This window comes from Sceloporus undulatus, chromosome 7, assembly GCF_019175285.1.
Source record: "Sceloporus undulatus isolate JIND9_A2432 ecotype Alabama chromosome 7, SceUnd_v1.1, whole genome shotgun sequence".
NCBI lineage: Eukaryota > Metazoa > Chordata > Lepidosauria > Squamata > Phrynosomatidae > Sceloporus > Sceloporus undulatus.
The window spans coordinates 5,662,564-5,684,301 of NC_056528.1; the positions used below are offsets into that span (position 1 = coordinate 5,662,564).

A 21,738-nucleotide genomic window follows, 5' to 3' on the forward strand; every position below is an offset into this window, starting at 1 on the left:
TCATGGCCCCAGTTGGCTCAATGATTTGTGAATTTTTCTGTTACTCTTAAAAAGCTCTATAACTCAGGAGCAGAGAAACACATGGACCTTCAAAATTTTGTTGGACTGCAAGTCTCATCAGTCCTTCAACTGTGACCAATAGTCAGATGTTCTGAGAGCTGCAATCCAGCAACATCTGAAAAGCCACAAGTAGTCTATCCCTGCTATAAAGGTGTGGTTTTATTTGAAGGTTAGCAGCCATGTTAGAACTTCTGCATTGCTGTGTCACTATTCTAAGCATCACCAACACACTTCTCAAAAGGCATTTGGGGCTGAAGTCTGCATGAATGTATTTCTTTGTGACTTTGAGATCCTTTGTGGTTTCTCTCAAACAGATGGTGAAGGTAAAACCGGGCGAGTGGTTGACATCCGTGGCTGGGACGTGGAGACCGGACGAAGTGTGGCCAGCGTGACGTGGGCCGATGGCACTACAAATGTATATCGAGTGGGGCACAAAGGGAAAGTTGACCTGAAGTGCATTGCAGAAGCATCTGGGGGTTTTTACTACAAGGAGCATCTCCCTAAATTAGGTACACATTAGGTCCATTTTTACTCATGGAGTGTGTAAGATATGGCTGCTGCCTAAGTAGACTTTAGTATTAGTCTTGAACAACAAACTATTTGGAATGTAGCTTTAACTCAGGGATGGGTCAGTGGAATTAGCTGTAGGTGGGTGGAAAACTGAGCATGGGATGCAGGGTTGAATGAATAGAATAGATCCACTGGTCCCCTGACCTGAAGCACTTGATGCTGCAAGAGTTGTTGCACATTCTGCTTGTAAAGACTATCTAGACTATCTTGTCTATCTAGCCCACTATTGTTTTCTCTAATTGGTAGCAGTCTCCAGTATTTTGGGCAGAGAAAGGTCATTCCCATCTGCTGCTGTCTGGTCCACTTAACTGGAGATGCCAGTGACTGAATCAAAATAGAGACTCAACCACTGAGCTGCAGCCCTTCCCTACAGGAAGACAGAATTTAAATGTTTGGAAGTTTTTCTGTTTTCTGATTAGTTGGTTAAAAATTAGTTCTTTTTGCTTCTTGGATCAATATGAAGGAGAGCCACTGGCTTGATGTCTCCCAGTGTAGTAACTCATGGTGCCACACACACCCCATTGACCCATTTCAAACCACACCATACAAAATCCTTAGTAATGTTTTTGGTAATAATGTTACTCATAAACTGTTATTCCCATATATCACTGAATCTAATGGTAATAGTTTTGACATAAAGCAACTAGCAAAATTAAAATTATATCTTTAAATCACAACATGTGTGCAGCCCAAATGTATTTACATATACATAGTTTCATGAAGTTAAAGTGAAAATTTGGTAAGCCTTGAATTTTCTAAAGACATTTTTAAAAGAATAATAAAAAAGAATTTAAAAATTAATACAAGAACCTTCTCTGAACACATTTAAAGAAGAGAGAGAGAGAGGGAGGGAGGGAGGGAGGGAGGGAGGGAGATGGTTAGAACTTCATAGGCAGAACTGTTATTCAGAAGCAGTTCTTCTGACCTTCTATGTTATGCTCTTTTTTTCACCTATTGTATGTACTTCTGAAAGCAGATGATATCTTTCTGTCTGTCTGTCTGTCTGTCTGTCTACCCTACCACCTACTTTGTAGGTAAACCGGCTGAGTTGCAGAAAAAGGAAAGTACAGACAGACACCCATTTCAGCACGGAGACAAGGTGAAATGCCTCCTGGACATTGACATCTTACGAGAGATGCAGGAAGGTCATGGGGGTTGGAACCCAAAAATGGCTGAGGTAGGAGCTAAATCCATGTTTTTGTCACCATGCCGTGTAGAGGATTCCTATGTTTGCATTCTGAGAAACAGTGGGACAAAGATGGCAAACCAAATCATACTGGCTATATGTTTCCATTTGTACCTACTGGGTGGCCCTGGGAAGAACGGTGAAACTTGAGTAGAATCTGTTAAGTATGATCCAGGAGAGTTTCTTCTGCTCTTTACAAGCCTATCCAGCTTTGATATTCAATCATAGAATCATAGAATTGGAAGAGACCGCAAGGGCCATCCAGTCCAACCCCCTGCCATGCAGGAAATCCAAATCAAAGCATCCCTGACAGATGGCCATCCAGCCTCTGTTTGAAGACCTCCAGGGAAGGAGACTCCAGTACACTCCGAGGAAGGAGTGTGTTCCACTGTTGAACAGCCCTTACTGTCAGGAAGTTCTTCCAAATGTTGAGGTGGAATCTCTTTTCCTTCAGCTTGCATCCATTGTTCCGAGTCCTGTTCTCTGGAGCAGCAGAAAACAAGCTTGCTCCCTCCTCAATATGACTTCCTTTCAAATATTTAAACAGGGCTATCATATCACCTCTTAACCTTCTCTTCTCCAGGCTAAACATCCCCAGCTCCCTGAGTTGTTCCTCATAGGGCATGGTTTCCAGACCCGTCACCATTTTCGTTGCCCTCCTTTGGACACACTCCAAAGGAGGAAGATCTCTTTCTTGGTCCCACTTCCATCAGAGTCCAATCTGCTGGAAACGTGAAACAGGGTCCTCTTGATGGCTGTCCTTAGACTCTTGAACCAAAGGATGTGAGGTTGGTTCCCTGTCTTTTGACTTTCTACTCATAGGCAAAGACTTCTTCATTTAGACAAAGCCCTGGTATGTATACTGATTCTGATTTGCATGTGAACAAGGTCCAAGCAGTTTTGTGTGGGCTACATCTTTTCTTGTTGTATTTTAAATCTTTTTAGTACAGTACTATGTCTTTTCTAGTGAGTCCTTTCCTCTCATGATATAGCCAAAATAAAACAACCACAGCTTAGTCATCTGTACTTTTAGGGAAAGTTTGAGCCTGATCTCCTCCAGGACACTTCAATTGGGCTTTTTAACGGTCCACAGTATTCTCAGCACTCTTCTCCAGCACCACATCTCAAATGAATTGATTTTCTTCCTATCACCTCTCTTCACTGTCCAGCTTTCACAGCCATACATAAAAATGGGAAATGTGATGGCATAGACAATCCTAACTTTAGTATTTAACAATATATCTTGACACTTCAGGTTCTTGTCTAATTCCTTCATAGCTGCCCTTCCAAGTCTTCTTCTGATTTCTTGACTCCAGTTTCCACTCTGAACACAAGTATGGAAAATCTTGAACTATTTCAGTCTCTTCATCATCTACTTTAAAATTATGTATATCATCTGTGACCATAATTTTTGTTTTGTTTATGTGCACATATAAACCTGTCTTTACACTTTCTGCCTTGACTTTCTTCAGTAATCTTTCCATATCTTTGATATTTTGTGACATCTGCTTAACTTAGACTGTTGATGTTCCTTCCTCCAATGTTCACACCTTCCTCCTCTGAGTCCAATCCTGCTTTTCATATGATGTTCTCAGCATACAGATTAAATAGATGTGATAGAATAAAGGCTTCTCTGATCCCCTTTCCAATTGAAAGCCATTCCATTTCTCTGTATACTGTCCTGACAGTAGCGTGTTTTCCCCAGTACAGACTATGCATCAGGACTAATAAATGTTTTGGTACACAACTGCTAGCGGTCAGCCTTGGGTGAGTGGAGACAGTCCAGGGCTTGAGATGCCAGCCCTTTCAGTTCAGTGGCTGAACATGTGGGATGATGCACACAGAGCTTGCTATGCTTGACATCAGAGACCTCTCATTTCAATGCTGGAAACAAGATAATACTGGTTTGATGTAGCAGGTTTTTAGTCTTCCTTATGTGATCATTGAAACAGATATTTTGGTGGTGAGCATTTCTCATGGTTGTGAGCATTTCTCATAGTTGTTAATTTTTCTGTAGTGGTTTGGTTATACAATTCTTACTGTTTTGGATGTCCTGGTTGCAAGTGCTACTTCTTTTGCAGCCCAAACAGTGTGCATGGCACAGGCACACACAGTTTTTGGCAATCCTGAAATTTGCAGGGCTACAAAACATTATGAGGCAGGAACATTAATGTGGGCCAGTGCGTACAAAGGCTCTATCTTAGTAGTCCAGAGTGCTGGTTATGGGGAGGAGGGGGGGTACAGAAATCTAGGGGTCCTTTCACACTATACAATTATAGCACTATGGTTCCACTTTAACAGCCATGGGGATAGCCAATGGAATCTTGGGGTTTGTAGTTTGGTAGGCTACTAGAGAAGTTCTCTGACTGAGAGTTCTGGATACTTCACAAAACTACAAATCCCAGGATTCCACAGGATGTTGCCATGACAATTAAAGTGAAATATAGTCCTATAATTGTGTGGTGTAAAAGGGCCTCAGAGGAAAGGGGAGAATGGAATGAAGCAGCTGGAATCCTGGAGTTCCACACCTTGCAAAGTGGCAATGTCCCCCCGCCTCCACACACACACTTTTTAAAGTTACATTTAATATAACAAGTGTTGACAAGTAACTTGCAATTATTTTTGTCTTCAAAAGTCCCAAACTCTGATTGTATGTTAATGACGCTGTGATATTTTAAAGTTGAAGTGCTTTGAATCTTAAGTTTAACTCCATCTACTGGTTTTGATTCTCCAAAGTTCATCGGCCAAACAGGAACCGTGCACAGAATCACAGACAGAGGAGATGTGAGAGTCCAGTTCAACAGCGATACTCGGTGGACATTTCATCCTGGTGCTCTGACCAAGGTGAGTGCAAGAAACCCCTTGTGGAGTTTGGAAAAATAACACGAAGGGATGCATATATAACAAGTGACAATAACAGGTTACTTTGCTGACCCAGCAGGACCTGCCTCTTTTAGGAATACATGCATATCTCAGTGAATATTCAAGATCTGGCATTTGTTGACATTTGTATGCAATAGTTGACAAACCTCCCAAATAAGATGAATGTACAGAGAGAGAGATTTGAACAGTGAAACACTGATGGTGACCTCAGCATAATGGTCTACATTTGCTGACTGCTACCCCAAAAGTAGTAAGCAGAAGATGCCCATAAAAGATACATAAAACAACTGCTCTAAGGAAGATGTTGGCTTTCTTTATTCTTTGTCTCTTTGTGTGTTGCAGCAAGCATAGTGTTAGAAGAGGTATTCTATCCTGTGTAAAAGAAGAAGTGGAATGCCTCTTCTTTTTCCTTTAGTCGTTGTTTAAGATCAAAACATACATGGGGGAGGGAGTGTAAAGATCCCTACCTTTACCCATAGCTCAGTGATGGCGAACCTATGGCACGCGTGCCAGGGGTGACACTCAGAGTCCTCTCCCAGCAGAGAGTTTGCCAGAGTTGGTTACTAGAAAGCCTGGGGGACACAACACTTTGCAATAAATAAGTGGGTTTTGGATTGCAGTTTGGGCACTCAGACACTAAAAGGTTCACCATCACTGGCATAGCTCTTCAAGCAAAGCTCCACTTTTAAAAAAAGCAAACTATTTAGGTTTGTTGGCATGATACTACATCCCAATAATTTTTTTTGGTTGCTTTAGGATCACTGTTACTTGAAACAGTTATGCATTTTGAAGCAATAACAAGGGATTTCTGGAGACATTTGGTTCTTTGCCTATACAAAATGACCAGATCTGCCATCTGTTTGAGTAATATATGGAGAGGAAATTGATTATCTGCCAAGTTTCATACTACTAACAATGCAGCAATACATTTTCCCCACTTTTTTAATGCACACATTTTGGAATATTCTGATACTTGCCATTTCCAACTTAAATCCAAGGCAGGTTTCATCCTTCTTTCCACACCCTGAAAGTTGAGGCTTAATAGATTTAACTACCGAAGATACATCTTTCTGTTAATCCTTTTCCCTGTGCAAGAAATAAAAACAAATCTGGCTTTCTCTTTCTTGTAGCTCAACACGTTTTGGGTTGATGATGTTGTCCGGGTGATAGATGATATGGAAACAATCAAGCAGTTGCAAGCTGGTCACGGGGAATGGACAGATGAGATGGCACCTGTGAGTGTGCTTCTATTCCAAGACAGTACAGTAGTTTAAATCATCCAGTCTGTATTTTTTGGTGTGTTCTTAAATTGTAATGTGTGTTAGCAACTAATTTTTTTTAATAGGGCCTTGTTTGAAGCAGAGCCAGAAGCCAAGGGACTAATACTATTGGTTCTGCCCCACTGATTAACTACTTTCCAAGCTGAAAAAGGGCTGTTTAAACACATTCAGCGCACTGTGAACACCAAAGGAAGTTATTGGCAGAGCTCTTTGATGTATTAGGTACTTTGGCTACTTTCTCCCCAGTTGAGGCAGAGATAAAGGGCTCTTTATCCCTATGGTGCCCAGTAGAAATAGCAGTAGAAGCTCTGGCAGAGCCTTTGCTCCATTTAGAGGCTTTGGCCACTTTCGTCCCAGCTGAGCCGTGAGTAAAGGGCTCCTTAACCACATAGTGATAGTGCATAAGAAAACACTGACAGTACCTCTGTTGATGCCCATGCTAGGAGGAGGGAAAGAAGGGGTTACCCCTGGGACACTGGGTGAAGCAGTGGAGATCTATTTCTATGAACATTTCCCAGACTGTCTATCCAAAGTATTGATGTCTTTGGAGGCACGCTTATCACAGACTGGCCTCTGTTCAAATTTCTGATGTGGCCAGTATGGAAATAAGCAGGTTCACATATCCACTTAGAAGTTTTCCATTGATTCCTTTTTAAGTGCCTGGCTTTTTAAAACAAAAAACCAAAACAAGAAAGAAAGAAAGAAAGAAACCAAACACCCTAAGGTTTGCTGTCTTGCAATACAAGCCTTCTCCAACTGGGCATCCAAATATTTTTTTACTACAGAACACATCATCCTTGGTCATTTGCTATGTGAACTGGTATTCATGGGGAGTTGCAAGCCAAAATAGCCTGGACAGTTCCACATCGATGAAGGTTGCTGTTTATTGGATCTTGAAAATGTTATTTTTGGACTAAGAGAATTCCTTAGCCAATAGGCTTTGTCCACAGAATTATGACTGAGAAGTGTGGAAAACTGGTAGGGAAGGGGAATGCAATGGTGTATCTTGAAAATAGACATGTATGGCTGGCTCAATCCTTGAACACTAGTGTTGCATGTTGCAACATTTTGTTGAAAGTCACACATACCTACCTTTAGATCAGATTGTGTAAGAATGGCTAATGCATAGCTGTTGTCCCTCCTTCTGTGTGAAATGAATTTCCTTTTCCATTTGTAGACCCTGGGGCATATTGGCAAAGTGATCAAAGTTTTTGGAGATGGGGACTTGCGGGTGTCCTTCGCTGGCCAATCCTGGACTTTTAACCCTGCCTGCCTGACAGCCTATCAGAGAGAAGAGGATGCTAACCTCATGACTACCGAGGATGCCAAAGAATCCAAAAGTGAGGACCTCAAAAGCAAGCAGTGATCTGACTTAAAATATCCAGAAATAGTCCACCATCTAAGAAAACAAAACTGTTTTGCAGGTCTGCTTGTGAAGGATAGGAAAGCCTTTAGTTCCTTACACAGGCCCTATAACCATGCAGGGGTAGCTGTTTTGGCCATTTAGCCAGTTAAAACAAAAATCCACCAAACAGCGATACCTTTATTGGCCAACCAAAATACACAACATATTTGCAACAAGTACAGTATATTGTGCATTTTGGTGGCCAATAAAGGTATCACTGTTCAGTGTTGTTTGAACAGACCCTATAGTTTACATTATCGGACTGGTTAAAGACTGGAAAAGTCCTAGGAAAGAAAGGAATCTAAAAGGGGTAGAATGGTCAAAAGAAAAATGTTCAATAAAAGATGCAGAATAGACAATTGCATTGTAAAATTTTCTTCTGGAAAGAAGGACCAAGAAGCATGGATTTATATAAGATTCATTAGAGTCACAGACAAGAAACATAGTTCAAGACAGATACAGCTATTACTACTAGAAAATAGGCCACAGGTTTGGCTAGGCTACTCTAAACTGACATGTCTAAACAGAACTTGGGCTTGTAGCCCAAGTGCAGTTTCATAGTGCTGGGGAAATTGAGCTGCAATCCTTGTTTACCCCCCAAACAGGCACATTGCTCTCTGTGTTGGGAAGATTGCTCTCCCAGAAGATGGAATCAGACAACCCAGGCCGCTTGGTCATAGAGGCAGCACATGGAAATGTCTCCAAAGTTCGTGATCTGGTTCAGAAATACTCTGACAAGGCAAGTTGTTGTAACGATGGGGAACATTTTGTGTTATCTCTATTGGATCTTCATTCCTTTCTGGCCCTTCGGTGCATAAATGTTCTCTTTCCGCTGCTTGAGATTTTGAAGAATAAAAAGATAACACTGACAAATATAACATTTTTAATGCCAGTAACAAATAAAACAGTGACAGGTAGCTGACTGACCAGTTAGTTGGACATCAATACCAGGAAAGGTTCTAGAACAGATTATTAAACAGTCAGTCTGTGCACACTTAGAAAGGAATGCTGTCATTACACCGAGGCAGCATGGATTTCTGAAAAACAAGTCATGCCAAACTAAAGAGAGTCTGTGAGGAGAGAGTGGAAGCTGAGCTGTGTTCGGGGGAGAGGGCTCATCCTTGACTCTGCTGAGTTGCGGACTTGCTATATAACTGCTACTCCAATTTTTCAAGCTTAGTGTCTGAGGGCCAGAGGTGTCTGCCTTACGCAGTTATATCATGAGACCTGGACAGGAGAATTGCTAACAGACAAGGCTAATAGGCATTTTGTGTGGATGTTTAGCAGGGGAGTTCTTAAGGTGAGACCCTGAGTTCTCTTTCAGTCCCTACTTCAGATTAATGAAGATGACTTGAGAGGGTGCTGCTGCAGTCACTTGCAAAGCTACAGTATGTTTGTCTTCTTGCCAGAGGATGTGGGTAGCTACACCTGCAGCAAGTGCATGTTGGTGGCACTGTTAGAAGAGAAGGTCCAGCAACTTGCAACTCCTGTATCTACTATTCACCATATTAGACCGCACGAGGTATTCTTGGACAGAGCAGAGCAAATTGTCCTGGATGAGGAACACACAGGGGATGTCTCTGAGAAGGGCAGTTCCCAAACACAGAAGGAATGTGACACATAGGAGTAGAAGGACCAGGCGTCATTCTGAGACTTTGGAGCTGTATAACTGATTCAAAGCTCTCTCACTTGTCAGTGATGACGAGGGGCAACAAGAACAGCAGCAGTGTCAATTTTCAGTAGTTTGAATCCACTGCACCGTGTCCTAGTTTCTGGTTGGAAAGGATGTGAGTGGTGGTAGTAGTGGTGATGATAGAGAAAAGGACAGCAGTGTTTGACAGCTATTCATTTAAATGATACTAAATGTTCACAACAGGTTGATATCAAAAACCAGGGCAGGACAGCCTTGCAAGTGGCCTCTTACCTAGGCCAAGTGGAAGTGGTGAAGATCTTGTTGCAGGCCCACGCTAATATCAACCTGCGGGATGAAGAAGGAGACACAGCGCTTCATTATGCAGCATTTGGGTAGGTGAATCTTGAAGAGGCATAGCTCAGTAGTGGAGCCCAGTCTTTGCATTCTGAAAGGCCACAAGTTCAATTTCCAGCACATCAGTTATGGCTGGAGAAAACTGCATGAAGCTTTGCAAAGCATGAACAAATCAGGAAGGACAGTCTTAAACTAGATGGACCAGCGGTCTAATTCAGTATAGAGAAGCTTCTTGTGTTCCTATTTAAATCAGTCCTTTATAAGAACCACAAGGACTGGAATTTTTGTTTTTAAAGTAAGGATTGTGTCTCGGTGACAGAGCACCTGCTTTGTATGCAGATGGTTCATAGAATCATAGAATCATCCCAGCATCTCAAAGCAGGGCTACTGAAATCCTGGAGAGTCACCTCATAGAATCGTAGAGTTGGAAGAGACCACAAGGGCCATCCAATCCAACCCCATTCTGCCATGCAGGAACTCTCAATCAAAGCCTCCCCGACAGATGGCCATCCAGCCTCTGTTTAAAGACCTCCAGGGAAGGAGACTCCACTACACTCCGAGGAAAGAGTTTGTTCCACTGTTGAACAGCCCTTACTGTCAGAACGTTCCTCTTAATGTTGGGGTGGAATCTCTTTTCCTGTACCTTGCATTCATTGTTCTGGATCTTGTTCTCTGGAGCAGCAGAAAACAAGCTTAGTGTGAATGGTATTTTGCTAGGTAGACCATTTGTCTAACTCAGTACAAGGGAGGTTCTTACCTTTCTTTGAGACCTTTTCTTCCTATATAAATGACTTTATTTCCTTATACTGTGTAAGTCTCTCTCCCCGGTGAAATCAAGAATTCCATTGTCCTTTGTTCCCTACAATCATCTGCTATTTCATCATGATGCTGAGCACCAATGGAAAGCAGTATTGTACATACCAATATATACAGTACCTCCCTGAATTTTAACTGCTAGGTGGAAAAACGGCCCTGGTTCTATACTTTACCAGAAGAATTTTTTGGCCGATTGCTTTAGCAGATTTCTGCTATCAAAGGAATGGCTAAGGCTTTGGAGAGTGGTATACTACATGGCTTAACTTTTGACACACAGAAATGTCACCTAGATTATTAACAAAGCATGAAAAGGAATTTGGGATGTTTGTACAAATTTCAGCTTTCTGAGTGATCTGGAAGTTCAATCTGTTGAAGAATTTGTCTTTGCAAGTTCTGATGCAACATTGCACCACTTGGGTTAACATACAAACTAGAATTTAGTTATCCACCAAATTTCCCAGAAGTTATGATGTAGTTGGCTCAAAAACAGGTATTATAATGCTTTCAAAATACATCTGAAAAGAGAAAATGTGTACTTAAATATGGTGCTGTTTAAAAGAGAGAGAGATTAATTTGTATGTGGGATAGAATCAGTTGAACCTGGCACTCCATCAGGGCTTTGGAAAGTTACTTTTCAGACTATAGCTCCCAGTATTGCCCAGCAATTATGGCCCTCCTCATATCCACCAACGTTTCCTTCCTTTAAGAAAATCATTGCTTATACATAACTAACATAATTGAATTTCGGTGCTTCATGTTTTCTTTTCAATGTCTTCATGCCCAGAAACCAAGCTGAGATTGCCAGTGTACTGGTCAGCAAAGGTGCCAATGCAGATCTTTTGAACAACTCCAAGTGTACAGCCCTGTACATTGCAGTCAACAAAGGCTTCACAGAGGTTGTGCAGGCCTTGTGTGAAAACAACAGCAGTGTTAACCTGCCGGTAGGTCCTTAAAAATGTGTTTTGCAAGTTAAAGAGAGTTTTCTGTAGCATGACATTTGGCACACTCATGAATTATGTATGTTCCAAGCAACTACAGAAGTGACAGCTAGAGATGTCACAGCTGCAAATTTTGTGACAGCCCATCATCTGCATAGCTTTTAAAAGGGGTGAGATGAGCTGATGGTAGAGGAGAGATGTTTATTGGCAGAGCCTTCCATTGCAAGCACCAAGGAACCTCCAGTAGACTACTGGCTGTGCTAGCTAGGGCTGTTGGGAGTTGCAGTACCACAACAACTAGAGGGCTACACAGTTCCTTTCCCTGCCTAGAGTAAACCCGAGGGACAAGTTATATCTAATTATGGTATCAAACAAGTGTCTTTTCACTTGCCTGGTGCCATTCCTGAACAAAATGTCTGATATAGTGGAAGCGCTCAGAGATGGCACACTACCCAATAATAGCAGTGTGATTATATTTCATGGTAATGACTGCATCCTGTTGAATCCTGGAGTTTGTAGTTTGGTGAAACACTAGAGCTCTCAGGCTGAGAATTCTACATTCCCACTCACTTCCCTCCAAAACTACAAATCCCAGGATTCCCTAGGATGGAGCCATAAAGTAGAATAGTGCCATACTTGTGCAGTGTGAAAGGGTGCTTGTATTTCACTTTAAGTCAGTTCTCTCCATTACTGACTCACTTGGTTATCTAAGTTGGGAGGTAGGGGAGAATATAGGTGTTAATGAAGTTGATGTGTTCCTGGTCATTACTACTATTACAGAAATTTTGGTACCAGGGGAAGAAATAGCATGGAAAGAATAGGGATAGGTTCCTATACCACAAAAAAAGGAAGGGAAGCTTGAGCATTTTTCAGCAGACTTTTTATTCAGAACTAAAGATAAGCACTTGTGAAATGAAACTAAACCATGCGGGTGGTTTTGCCCTTGCCTTTTTGCCTTTGGATTCTTGTACATGTGATCCCTAAAAAGTTGTCTCCCCATTCCTACACGAAGCCCTTTATGTTATTACATCCCCACATATTTAATATGCAGGCATGGTGAGTGTTTGATATGCATGATAATACATATATTTCATCTTCACTGAATTTTGGATTATGTAACATTTAGCCTCTCCCCTCAGGATTCATACGGAGATACCCCTCTCCATTACGCCATCACTGCTGACTTCAAATGCATCATTGAAGCCCTCACTGAAGTCCCCAGCATTGATTTCACCATCCAGAACCGACAAGGGTTCAACCTGTTGCATCATTCTGCTCTAAAGGGGAACAAATTGTAAGAAATACATACATTTTACAAATTAAAAATCAGAGTGGAAGGGGGAATGAAGTGGCATCTTTTTCTCTAAGCAACACTTGTGTTTTGTTGTTTTGTCAAGCTTACTTTTTATAGTAGTTATTGCTGCCTTCTGGCTGGTTGAGGTTTTGTGATTTCGTAGAAGCTGAGTGATTTAACTGTTTAGGAGAAAACTATTAATATTAGAATGCTAACAGATAGAATTCCTGTATGAGAAGAGAGAAGTTGGTGAGTCTATAAGTAAAATTTCTCACATTTACAAAAGCATAAGACAAAAAGGACTACCTGGCATTGGCTGCATTGTTACATTTAGCTGTGAGTGAGCTCCATTTGAGAGTCAGTGTGATTTAATGGTGTGAATGTTGGACTAAGACCCTGAATGCCTGCTCAGCCATGGAAATCTATTGGCCAAGTCATATTCTCTCAGCCTCAGAGGAAAGCAGTGGTAAACTTCCTTTGGCCCCATACAGACTGGCCAAAATAAAGCTGCTTTGAGTCACTTTGGAGGTATGGTGTTTCAATGATACATGTGTCCTAAGAGTCCAAAAGCAGCGCCAAAACCATCAGCCAGTCCTAAGGACTAGAGCACAGCTTTGGTGTAGCTTCTGGACTCTTAGTACACATGCATCATTGAAACAGCATACCTCCAAAGTGACCTGAAGCAGCTTTATTTTGGCAGTCTGTATGGGGCCTTTGAATAGAAAAATAGAACACTAGTGAGCACACAAGAGAGCCTCACAAAGCTCAAGCAAACAAAACCGCCTTACTTCAAAACCTCACAGTTTTTACCCAACACATTTCCCCAAAAGACTCTGGGGCTGGGACTTGGGAGGTTTAGCATGACTGAATCAAACTCGCCTTATGCCGTCTCTTCCACCACAGCCATGCAAAGAACCCCTTTTGGTGTCACCTGTTAGCCGAGCTCTGTTCACCGAGCTATAGGGACTGGATCTGCAACTATATGCTAGTGGGTGCTAGCTCCTCCTCAGCCAGTTCTCTGACTCATTATATTTTGTCTACATGTGTTGAAAAAAACATAGAAAAATGTTTGCTAAAATTGTGATCATTTCCATAATGGCTCACAGGGGAAAAAAAGAACTTACACGAACATCTAGGTATGTACAGGGGTATATTTAAATCAGAGCTATGGAATCTATAGCCCTTCACATGTTGTTGGTCTCCAAATTCCATCATCCCAGGCATTGGATCAGTGATGAGAGATGATGGGAATTCTTATCCAGCAACATCTGGAAAGCCACAGGCTATTACAAGGGACAGTAGAAGAATTAAGAGGGTCAGTGTCTGTGCTGAGAGGTTTTTCTATAGCCAAACATAGCATGTTGGCATTGTTGGTTTTTCTTTTTCCTCTTCCATGTTTGGTTGATTGCATTTATAACTTGGAATCCCTAGAATGGGGCTCCTGGGAGATAAAGTATCTGGCGACCCATATTTGTGGCCTATTAAACTAAAATGTTGTGCACTTAAAAGATATGCAGAAACATCAGCTTCTGCATATCTTTCCCTCTTGTCTTTGTTTTTAAATTCAGTGGCTCTGAACCTTTGGACCTCCAGATTCTTTGGACCTCCCAGAAGCCCTAGCTGATACAGCTTGGTGGTTAGAAATTCTGGGAATTGGGGTCAAAACCTCTGGTGGGCCAAAATTTGAGAGCCACTGTTCTCATTCATGAGCACAGAAGCCAAAGATTTTAACTTCCCCTCCTGACCTTACTTTCAGTAAGGGATAGCCCACATTGTCTCCTGCCTCTCCCATTCCCTCTCCCTCTGTTTTTATGGTTGTCATCCTGAGTTTCCATCAGTACTCACCATTAAGAGAACATTAATGACTGCTGACTGGGCCTGTCTCTGTAAAGTATGTTGGCGCTGTGTGACAACTGGTGCTCAAGAGAGTCTCTTTTTTCGTTCTCCATTCACTCTGAACTTTTTGACCCCCTTCACCCAGAGCTGTCAAGAAGATCCTGGCAAGAGCCCGGCAATTGGTTGACACCAAGAAGGAAGATGGATTCACTGCACTACACCTTGCAGCTCTGAACAACCATAAAGAAGTGGCAGAGATCTTGATCAAAGAGGTAAACCTGAGGATGGGGTTTCTCTCTCTCACTTTGTGGAAGTGTGGGGTTCAGTGTCAAAATGATCACCTCAAAAGCAAAGCTGTTTACGCTTTTTCTGTGATGCATTCAAGAAGAACTGTAGTTGCATGAAAGGATTCTCAGGTTTACACACACAACCAGGCCTGACAGGGTGTGTAATTCTTGTCATAGAAGGAAAAGGAAAGTTCAATTCATGGTGAAAAGAAACACCCCCATCCCTCACAGCAGACCTTAGGAAAGCTACTTTTTTAGACTTGAACTCCCAGATTACTCCACCAGATTGGTTACTGGCTGTGCTGGTTGAGGAATTTTGGATGTTCTAGTTCCAAAACATGACCTAATATTGATTGCCAATATATTTGCATGTATGTCAACATCAGTGTTGTTCTTCCACCCCACCCAAATCCTAATTTTTTCAGGGCCGTTGTGATGTCAACCTCAAGAACAACCGTAACCAGACACCCCTCCACCTAGCAGTCACACAGGGGCACACAGAAATGGTGCAGATCCTGGTGACTGAGGGTGCAGATGTCAATGCCGAAGATGAGGATGGTGACACTGCCATGCACATTGTCCTAGAGAGGGAGCACTTGATGTCTGTTATGGCTGAGCAACAGCAAGAAGGGGAAGAGAGCCTTTTTGCTAAGGTAAGAGAAAAAAATGGGCCATTCTGCTAGAGAAAGGTTTGGGAAACGATTAGCCTGAAAGATAAATTAAATCTGAGAAGTTCTTGGGGACCACAGAAGGGAGGACAACATAAAGAAGCTGCAAAACTGTTCATACTGGGGCTATATGGGTGTTCATTGTGCAGTGAATAGGAGAGCTGTGTCATATATTTCCAATAAAAGTGGGCATGGCCAGTTTCTGTCTTTAGACATATGGCTGGCTTAAGACAATCAACCACTTAAAATAAAGGACAGATTGGTGCCCTCTCTCTATTACGCTGTAATTCAATGGTAGAGCACAAAGCATGCTTTGCATGAAATGGTTTAGTCTCCAGTCAGGTGGCAGTTGATTTTGTTCAGTGTGAGACCCTGGAGTGCTTCTGCCAGAGTAGGAGCCCTGGGACAAACAAATATGCAATCAGGTTCATATGATGCAAGGCAGCTTTCTGTGTACCCATGATGGTGAACCTCATTCTCTTACCCTTTTTGAAAATCTGTTAAAAGAATCATAGGTTTGTGACAGAGCACCTGGTTTACTCACAGAATGTCCCAGTCCAAGTCCCTCACGTCTTCAGTTAAAAGGATTGGGGGGGAAATGATGGGAAGACCTTCGCTTCAGACCTGGAGGGGTTAGTTTAAAAGCTCTAGGCCTGCCACATCCCCTCCATAACTGAAGTGGGAGAAGAGGAAGAGGAAGACAACATGATAATTTGCTATGATTGCCCATAGATTTGAGCTACTAGACTAGATCTTGAGGTAGTGGAGTTTTGTGGCCTCTTAAAACAATTCACCATTTCAGCTCCAGGCTTCCGGTTTCCTTGGCAATCTTGAGCTTAACGTGGGGACTGCCATCGCATGCTACTTGGCACAAGAAGGGTCTGACATCAACTATGCCAACCACAGGGGCAAGTCCCCTCTTGACCTCGTCTCGGATGGAAGCATAGTACAGCTCATCAAAAACTTCTCCCAAAAATTCAGGTGGGTCAACTGCATTGTCTCTGGAGTGGACCTCTCCTTCTTCAGTTTTGGAAGCCAAAACTTGTCCTTACTCAGATGGACCCATTCTTCTCTTTGTTGTAGAAACATACAATGCATGGAGTTTACTAAGGATTTAAAGATCAGGTATGCTCCAAATGTGAAGGAGCATTGGCAAAGCAAGCCCTGATCCTCCATTTCAGGATTTCAATATCCTTACCTGGTGACAGCAGGCAACTGAGAGCTTGGCACTTGGGGCTTTTTATGTTAAAGTGAATTCGTTGCCCTAATTTATTAAAATTTTCAGTAATGATGAAACAGTTGTTCTTTTATTTATTAAAAGATCGTGTGTGAGTAAGAGTTAACATTATTTTGGCATTAATGGGCATTTCAGTGGGTCAGATGTGGCAAAATTTAAATGTAATCCCAACTAAAGTGAACCCATTAAAACACAGAGGACTTTGTTAATGTTGAACAGGTCCCACTTGTGTCAACAGTCTGTTCTAGTTGGGATTAAAATTGGATTTAGCCTATGAGCTAAATCCTATGAGCTTTTTGGCTGCTTGGGGATTCTGGGACTTGTAGTTTGAAAAAAACCCCCACAACTTTCTTGATTTCATTATAAACATAATCCATTCAACAACATACACTGGTTTAGACCAAAAGGACCTTCTAAGGAGCCAGGTCTGAATGTGGTAGATGAGAAATTTGCTAATGTTGGTGCAGTCATGGAAAAGACCTGGCTACTAGCAAAGGCAACTCTTTCTCTCTATCTCTCATTCTTTTTCTCTCTCACACATACAATCTCTTCCCTTCCTCCCAATTTTGGTGCTTACAGAGAACGCCAAGACTCCTTGGATGGCTCCACAATGACATGCAGCCTGAGGCGAGTCCATGCAACTCCCAACACCATGACAAACCTCAGTGTAGCGAAGCTGGCAGCTCCTTCAGAGTGCCTGGTCTGCTCAGAGCTGGCACTGCTTGTCCTCTTCTTCCCTTGCCAGCACAGCATTGTGTGCGAAGGTATAACTGGTATATGACCTCCAGCCCTGGAGGTTATTGTTTTTCTTTCTCATTGAGACTTTTGGGGGGTTCACTAATTGTACAGAGCTGTTGCTTGTCAAATGAAATGGTGCGAGGTTTAGCAACAGCCATAAGAGTATACCCGGTACATAATATATTGCATCTATAGGGTCAGGGAATGATACAGACTTATGTACCCACAATGATGCTGTTGTATGCCTTCATGGTGAGCATATGGGGTTTTCTCAGCAAGGTTTATTCAGAGGGGCTTTTGTCTTTGCCTTCCTCTGAGGCTGAAAGAGGGTCAGCTAGTGGGTTTTCATGACTGAACAAGGATTTGAACCCTGGTCTCCCAGAATCCTAATCAAACAGAAATTTACACATTTAAATTTCCTTGTGGATGTACCAGCATCATTGTGAGTACATAAGTCTGTACTTCACCACATCACACTAGTTCCTCCACGGTACTTACACGTTTAAAGTTCCTCTTAACAGCTTAAAAGATTACTTCTGTATTATGCTCTCCTTTTGATCTATTTATAGGTTTGTGTTTCTTTCTTTTTTAATATAAAGACAATAAAATGTGTTGGGGAGAGAGAATAATAAATAAACGTCTGCTGGTTCCAACCATTTTTCTTCTTCTCTCCACTACCTCCCCTCCCCAGAGTGCTCCAGAAGGATGAAGAGATGTATCAAATGCCAAGTGACAATTACTAGGAAGTTAAAACAAGGTAAGTTGTGCTCTTGTTATCCCTGCCCTTTTGCACTCCAAAAGCTCAGAGTATTCATTGTGTTTGAGGAGAGTAAGTACTGATCAGCAGTGTAAGCACTGGATTTGCTCAAAGAGAATCCCAGGTTCAAACTCTGGCACCTAAAGAAAGAAGGTTCAGGTTGCAAGCGATGGAATGACTTCTCCAGAGATCCTGGGGAGCTGCAGCCAATCCATACTGGCTTCCAGGCAGGTTCAGAGCCAAAACAGTGCTGTTCCCTAGGGAAACTATGGTTTATGGTATGGAAAGCTATTGACAATTACAACAGACCCAACATGACTGCATTTTCCATGAGAGATTCCATCAGGCTCTCAAAATGTGCTGTGTAGATTAAAGGGTTACGTGATGACCACTCCTTTTTTTAATATCAGTTTGAGTGAGGTTGGTTTTTCTTTTTCAGGTGCTCACAGAGCGCTGTGCAGCATGTAGTAACCTTTTTGTCATTGAATGTCACCCTGTTATCAGCAATGTTGCTCAGGTCCTGCAAAGTCAGTGTTGTGGCTCCCTATACCAGTAATGCTGTCTTCATCTTCCTCTTGGCTCTCGCTTTACAGAGCATTATTGCATTTTCTAGAGAGTCATGTTGTCTCATGATAGGTCCAAAGTTCAATAGCTTGAGTTTAATCATTTCCACTTCTAGGGAGTTATGATTTTAAACCCATTTATTAATTAGTTTGGCAGTCTCGTGTCCATGTCACCAAAAGGGGGAAAAGAGGGTTAACCTGTTACAGGTGATTACATTGTGTGTACCGTATTGCTTGCAAGCTCTGGGAGTGCATGGCAACATTTTGTTGCAGGCCCCAATTACGCTAAGCCTTCCAGGCCTAGGACTAAGTCCCTCCTTCTTCTCTTAAACAGATAGTTCAGAGGTGGAGTGCAGTCCTGGTTCAGAATCCACCGACCAACAGAAGCAGCTCATGGAGGACCTTCAGAACCGTTACCGGCAAATGGAGGAACGTATCACATGTCCCATCTGTATTGACAACCAAATCAAACTGATCTTCCAGTGTGGACACGGATCATGCCATGAGTGCAGTGCTGCCCTGACCGTCTGCCCCATCTGCCGACAGACTATCCGGGACAGGATACAGATCTTTGTTTGAGGATGGACATTCGCTGCTCTTCTCCACCACACTGCTAGCCTACACCCTTCAGAAATTCAGATTTAATTTTTGTTTTGTTGAGAATCATGGCAGGCCAAGTGTGTTTGTAGCAAAGGAGTGTGGGGGCTTAAGGTGACATGGTGGAAGCATAGCTTTAGCAGGGCCAATACCGCATTCTTCCTTTTCTCTTTTGGTAGCCCACAAGCAAGATGCCCACCTGATACAACACTCAGAAGCCCATGGGACATTGGTTTGGGCATGGAGGCACCACTGCCTTGGAGGCATTGGTGTGAGTTTGTTGTGTTTTTTTCTCCATAGCCTTATCCAGCTTCAAGAGGAGAGAAATACATTACCTTCAAAAGACAGCAATGTTTCTTTCCGTTCCATGGAAAAGCAATATTCTTGCACTTTAAAAGGATGGGATGAGAATGAGGCTGCACTCTTCCAGTAGGAAAGGCGGGCCAAAGAAAGAGTGCGCATGCAGCAAAGCTTTTGTGTTGGGCTTGGCATTACAATCCATGGATTTTATGGGCTGCATTTGGCCCCAAATGGTATAAGCAGAAGATGGACTCTGTCTATGTCTGTGTGAGTGAGTGAGAGAAAAAGGTGTATGTGTGAGTGGAAGACAGGGGTAGTAGTGTGCCTTTGAGGTAAAGTAGTGATTATATACTGGCAAAAATATAACATGGCAACAGAAGTATTCTTCTATCTGGTGGTAAAGTTTCTTTCTTTCTCATCTGCAGTATCTTCGTTCTTATCTCATAATAGCAAAGATAGGTTTTGGTTTTCCAACAGGCAGATATATCAATATATAAGCTTCAATAAATTAAAAGTGGAGGGAACCCCCTGCTTGTATGTACACACCCTACACTGTGTATGCAGACAATACACACCATACAGAAACATGAATTTAGCATTTTGTACCCCAGTCTATGGAAGAAAACTGAGAAGGCATTCAAGGCTGTGAGGAATATTTCCTCCCTTTTCGGTCCATCAAGAAATTGAACTGGACTCAGTTCTCCTTGAGAATCAGCCAAGTCAAATAGCCAGATGCAAGAACCACCTCCACACACACACACACCGCTTCCCATTGGAAATGAAGGGGAGAATTAATAACAGTCTGTTGTGCTGCTTATGTAATACCATTTATTGTGGCTCTGTGTCAAAGCATGTAAACATGGCAAACCTTTAAAACACACACACACACGAAGGATGGAGAAAAGTAAAGGCATGAGTCAGTTCAGGACAGGGCGGTCTGTCTTTCCTGCACACCCTCTGACTGTTCCAATCTGGCAGGGACAGTCTGGATTAAATCTCTCACCTTGCTTTTCCAGCTGCTTTTACAACTTTATCTCTCCTCCTCTCACTTTCCCCCTTCATCCTTAGCTCACTTCAACTGCTGCAAATCGGGTTCAAAGTGCAAAAGTACAATTTGCCCTTGGTATCCGCCGGGGTTTGGTTCCAGGACCCCCAGTGGATACCAAAATCTATGGATGCTTGTCCCATCAAATACAATGGAGCAGTGAAATGGTGTCCCTTATATAGAATGCCAAAATCAGGGTTTGCTTATTGCTTATTGTTTATTATTTATATATTTTAAAAACATTTTCAAGCCGTGGATGCTTGAATCCATGATACAGAGGGCCGATTTTAAGCACTCAGCTCGGCGGGGAGGAGGAGGCAGGATCTTGCCCTTCCCAGTTGGCAATGTCAAATGCAAACTGCTGCAGCCTCTCCTAGCATTTGAGTTATTCCTGATGAACAACCTTGCTCTCTTGAAAACACACTGATGCTGCTTGGTCACTTGTGTCCTGTTTGACATCTGTAAAATGTTGGAGAGCATAGGGGGTAAGGAACTGTGGTCCTCCAGATGTGGCCTAAAACCCGGAATAGCCAGTGGAGCAGAACTATGATGGTATAGTCAGAATATTTCTGGAGGGCCACAGCTACCCATCCTTGCTTTAAACAAACCTCCCTTCCTCAGCTACTGTGAAGCAGCATCCTTGTCACCAGTGTTGAAGTAAGATCCAGGAGCCAGCTCAGCTGGTTCAGAGCTTAGAAGAGTTACTTCCAAATATCAGTTTTTAAACTTTGACAATGGTCACAGTGACGGGGAGATTCTTGGAGCTTCTATGCACAAAGGGAACCACCATCTTGTCTGCCACCTTAGGAGGTAAAATGTCTTGGCCTGGCACTAGTTTTACTATTGAAACCACCTTTCTCTGCTCTGGCATTTTTCAAAATGATACAGCCTCAGAAAAAAAGGCACTCCTCTTCCTCTGATGTCTCCTTCTCCCTTCCCACTTTCCATCCCTGGCAGCTTTGCCTGCTGCCATAACAAGAGATGTTTTCTTTGGCCCTTTTAGATCCAGAGCAAACAGTGCACTTCTATTTGTATTAAAAAGGCAACAACCTCAAATAATCCTAGAGCTGCATATTAGTAAGCTTTTTGTCCACCGTGTTTCCAAGTACATGAAGAAATTGGACAGTACGCTTTCCAAGAAACTGGCTCGCCAATTTGAAACAAGTTGGCCCACCCTAAGGATTGGCCAGTGACCTTCTCCAACAGCAGTCCATTTCTCCCTTTGCAGCAAGATTGCTGTAGTTATTCTTTGCCGAGAAAATAGGATGGAGGAATCTCTTTTCTTGTAATT

At 42.4% G+C, this 21,738-nt stretch overlaps 1 protein-coding gene across 2 annotated transcripts in view; it reads left to right on the plus strand.

Moving 5' to 3' along the window:
• Positions 1 to 20,501, plus strand: part of MIB2 (MIB E3 ubiquitin protein ligase 2) — a 60,963-nt gene extending 40,462 nt beyond the window's left edge. For both annotated transcript variants that reach the window (XM_042479586.1, XM_042479584.1), the window contains 15 exons: positions 375 to 569; positions 1,665 to 1,807; positions 4,553 to 4,660; positions 5,830 to 5,934; positions 7,157 to 7,319; positions 7,990 to 8,123; positions 9,261 to 9,409; positions 10,972 to 11,128; positions 12,265 to 12,419; positions 14,401 to 14,527; positions 14,968 to 15,195; positions 16,013 to 16,191; positions 17,027 to 17,211; positions 17,877 to 17,942; positions 18,840 to 20,501. In XM_042479586.1, the coding sequence (XP_042335520.1) occupies positions 375 to 569; positions 1,665 to 1,807; positions 4,553 to 4,660; positions 5,830 to 5,934; positions 7,157 to 7,319; positions 7,990 to 8,123; positions 9,261 to 9,409; positions 10,972 to 11,128; positions 12,265 to 12,419; positions 14,401 to 14,527; positions 14,968 to 15,195; positions 16,013 to 16,191; positions 17,027 to 17,211; positions 17,877 to 17,942; positions 18,840 to 19,084 (2,339 nt within the window). In that variant the 3' untranslated portion in view covers positions 19,085 to 20,501. The remainder of the gene's footprint in view (positions 1 to 374; positions 570 to 1,664; positions 1,808 to 4,552; positions 4,661 to 5,829; positions 5,935 to 7,156; positions 7,320 to 7,989; positions 8,124 to 9,260; positions 9,410 to 10,971; positions 11,129 to 12,264; positions 12,420 to 14,400; positions 14,528 to 14,967; positions 15,196 to 16,012; positions 16,192 to 17,026; positions 17,212 to 17,876; positions 17,943 to 18,839) is intronic.
• The last annotated feature ends 1,237 nt before the right edge of the window (positions 20,502 to 21,738 follow it).